General features: G+C 39.3%; 1 protein-coding gene across 1 annotated transcript; it reads right to left on the reverse strand.

Annotated features, from left to right (window-relative positions):
• Positions 1–994: 994 nt before the first annotated feature.
• LOC137905273 (zinc finger protein 420-like) lies at positions 995–2,828 on the reverse strand. Its single transcript, XM_068749490.1, has one exon. It carries the CDS (start codon positions 2,796–2,798, stop codon positions 1,254–1,256), a length of 1,545 nt encoding a protein of 514 aa, XP_068605591.1. The 5' UTR covers positions 2,799–2,828; the 3' UTR covers positions 995–1,253.
• Positions 2,829–3,206: the final 378 nt, after the last annotated feature.

Raw genomic sequence — 3,206 nt, forward strand, 5'->3', positions numbered from 1 at the left:
CTTTGCAATAACTTTAAGCATAAATCAGCATAAATCTGGAAATGCGTCTTCGAGGTTTTGATTTCTGACTTGAAATTGGGCTGTCAAAAGGACATTTTATTAAATTTTGTTTTGAATTTCTGGTGACTTGAAAGTGGTACATTTCATGATTTATGCTGAAAGTCTTTTTCTTACCAAAATAAGATATTTGAAATCTCAAAATACTTTCAAAGGTTATTGATGCATTTTTTTCTACTTCACTCTCTATCTCCTCTTGGTTGCAATAAAAACCTTTATTTTATTTTTTTAAATCTGTATGTATCTGTATGTAACGACGACGACTCCTCTTGAGCCTAATTAAGACCCAAAAATAGAGAAGGGTAAAGCAGCACAAAGGAAAAGCGATGAGATGCTGAATTCAAAGAGAGACTCTCTTCTGTAGCTCCAGGACTTTTTTATTTTGAGTAACAGCAGCCTTCATTTGCAACCCCCCAAGGGAGGTTTCAGAACAGGCTCTTTGGAGGGGGTGGCAGCATGAGTGGCAGATCTGTAGAGGAAATTGTAGGTACAGCAGTAAGTATAGATCAGGGGGCTTGGGTGTAATTATGGATCGTCGTCCGTGCTCAAACTAAACATCCTCTGACACGTAAACAGCGCTTCGAGCTGCTTTCAGGTGCACACTGCACTAATTAGACATGACTCGAGTAATAATCAATGTGCTACTTCGGCTTCTGGTCTCCAGGAGGCCTAACCCTGCAAACCCTGGTTTTATCATTTCTATTGTCTAACTTTAACTTTCTTTTTCATTTCTTTTAGCTGTTTTTGGGTTGATAAGGACCCAAAATTACCATAATAGTGTCGAAACATTATTATGAAAAGTGAGTTTTTCATAATATGGGACCTTTAAAAGAATGTCCTTTGCAACAACTTCCATTTCTGGTTGCTGAATACTTTCAATAATTTCTCTGCAGTCAGAAAACAAAGTGATTTTTAATATATTAATACAGAATGATAGTCATGAATAAAGTATTCAACACAATCAACATTCAAGAACAAATATTTCTACATAAAAGGTTCCAGAAGACAAAGTTCAATTCTCAGCAATCCTTCTGAAGGAGACCAACTCAATGTGCTCCATCTTACAAAAATCTCAAAAAATTGTCAGTTCATATACTAAATATATTTTTTCATAGATATGTCAAAGGGAGGCCTTCCTCCCAGGGTGGACACATTTCATGTGGCGTTTCAAAACATTGGCGCAACTGAAAGGTTTTTCACACATTTATAAACGGGCAGGCTTTTCCCGTTTTTATTGTCATGTGCCTTTTCAACTGAGATTTTTGTGTGAATTGTTTCCCACATGTTTTACAGTCAAAGGGCTTCTCACCAGTGTGGATTCTCATGTGGACATTCAAATCAGATTTTTGTGTGAATTGTTTCCCACATGTTTTACATCCATAGGGCTTCTCACCAGCATGGATTATCATGTGGACATTCAGAGCATATTTTTGTATGAATTGTTTCCCACATGTTTTACAGTCAAAGGGCTTCTCACCAGTGTGGATTCTCATGTGTTTTTTCAAATCAGATTTTTGTATGAATTGTTTCCCACATGTTTTACAGTCAAAGGGCTTCTCACCAGTGTGGATTCTCATGTGGACATTCAAAGCAGATTTTTGTATGAATTGTTCCCCACATGTTTTACAGTCAAAGGGCCTCTCACCAGTGTGGATTCTCATGTGGACATTCAAATCATTTTTTTGTATGAATTGTTTCCCACATGTTTTACAGTCAAAGGGCTTCTCACCAGTGTGGATTCTCATGTGGACATTCAAAGCAGATTTTTGTATGAATTGTTTCCCACATGTTTTACAGTCAAAGGGCCTCTCACCAGTGTGGATTCTCATGTGGACATTCAAAGCAGATTTTTGTGTGAATTGTTTCCCACATGTTTTACAGTCAAAGGGCTTCTCACCAGTGTGGATTATCATGTGGACATTCAAAGCATATTTTTTTATGAATTGTTCCCCACATGTTTTACAGTCAAAGGGCTTCTCACCAGTGTGGATTCTCATGTGTTTTTTCAAATCAGATTTTTGTATGAATTGTTTCCCACATGTTTTACAGTCAAAGGGCTTCTCACCAGTGTGGATTCTCATGTGGACATTCAAATCAGATTTTTGTGTGAATTGTTTCCCACATGTTTTACAGTCAAAGGGCTTCTCACCAGTGTGGATTCTCATGTGGACATTCAAAGCAGATTTTTGTATGAATTGTTTCCCACATGTTTTACAGTCAAAGGGCCTCTCACCAGTGTGGATTCTCATGTGGACATTCAAAGCAGATTTTTGTATGAATTGTTTCCCACATGTTTTACAGTCAAAGGGCTTCTCACCAGTGTGGATTATCATGTGTTTTTTCAAATCAGATTTTTGTATGAATTGTTCCCCACATGTTTTACAGTCAAAGGGCTTCTCACCAGTGTGGATTCTCATGTGGACTTTTAAGCTTGCGTGTTTTGTGTAACCCTTGTTACATAATGTACAAACATATGACTTTTTACTTGCGTTATTTCTTCCCTGGGATTGAAACTGGGGCTCAATCTCAGCATCTGTTCTGCTCGTTCCACCTCCCTCATCATGGCTGACAGATACGTGAGAGCTGGTAGAGATCAGCAGGTCAATGTCTGCTGCTCCAACCACAGAGATTATAACCGGCATGTTGACGACAGACTCTGTCTCTGCTGCACCATCTTCATCCTTCATGTACAGAGTCTGATCTTCACTCTGGTCATTTTCCTCATGAGTCGGAGTCAACATGACGACATTAGTCTCCTCCTTCAGCACAAGCTGCTCTCACCTTCGTTGACTTCGTCACTCTCCCTGTCCACTTGAGCCTTAAGGACATAGCGCTTAATCAGGCGTTTCATGATGTTCTATGAAGAGGACAGAAAGATTAAATACAACCAATGTGGCAAGTGTGATGCTCTGTTTTTCCTCAAACATTTTCTTCATCCTTTATGCTTCTTGCTCTTTTCCACTCATCCTTCACCCCGTGTCTTACCTGATATCTGGTTGGGAGTTTTCTAGATCTTCTCGGGGTGAACTCTTCCCCCGGGCGCGGATAAGACCTGAAGCACTCATCCTGCTGCAGACAACAGTCAAGTGTTAACGTCACACTTCAGGGTCGAATAGTCTTCTATAATTGAAGCATCTGAAAAGGGTGTC

The sequence above is a fragment of the Brachionichthys hirsutus genome, chromosome 16 (genome assembly GCF_040956055.1).
Source record: "Brachionichthys hirsutus isolate HB-005 chromosome 16, CSIRO-AGI_Bhir_v1, whole genome shotgun sequence".
Classification (NCBI taxonomy): Eukaryota; Metazoa; Chordata; class Actinopteri; order Lophiiformes; family Brachionichthyidae; genus Brachionichthys; species Brachionichthys hirsutus.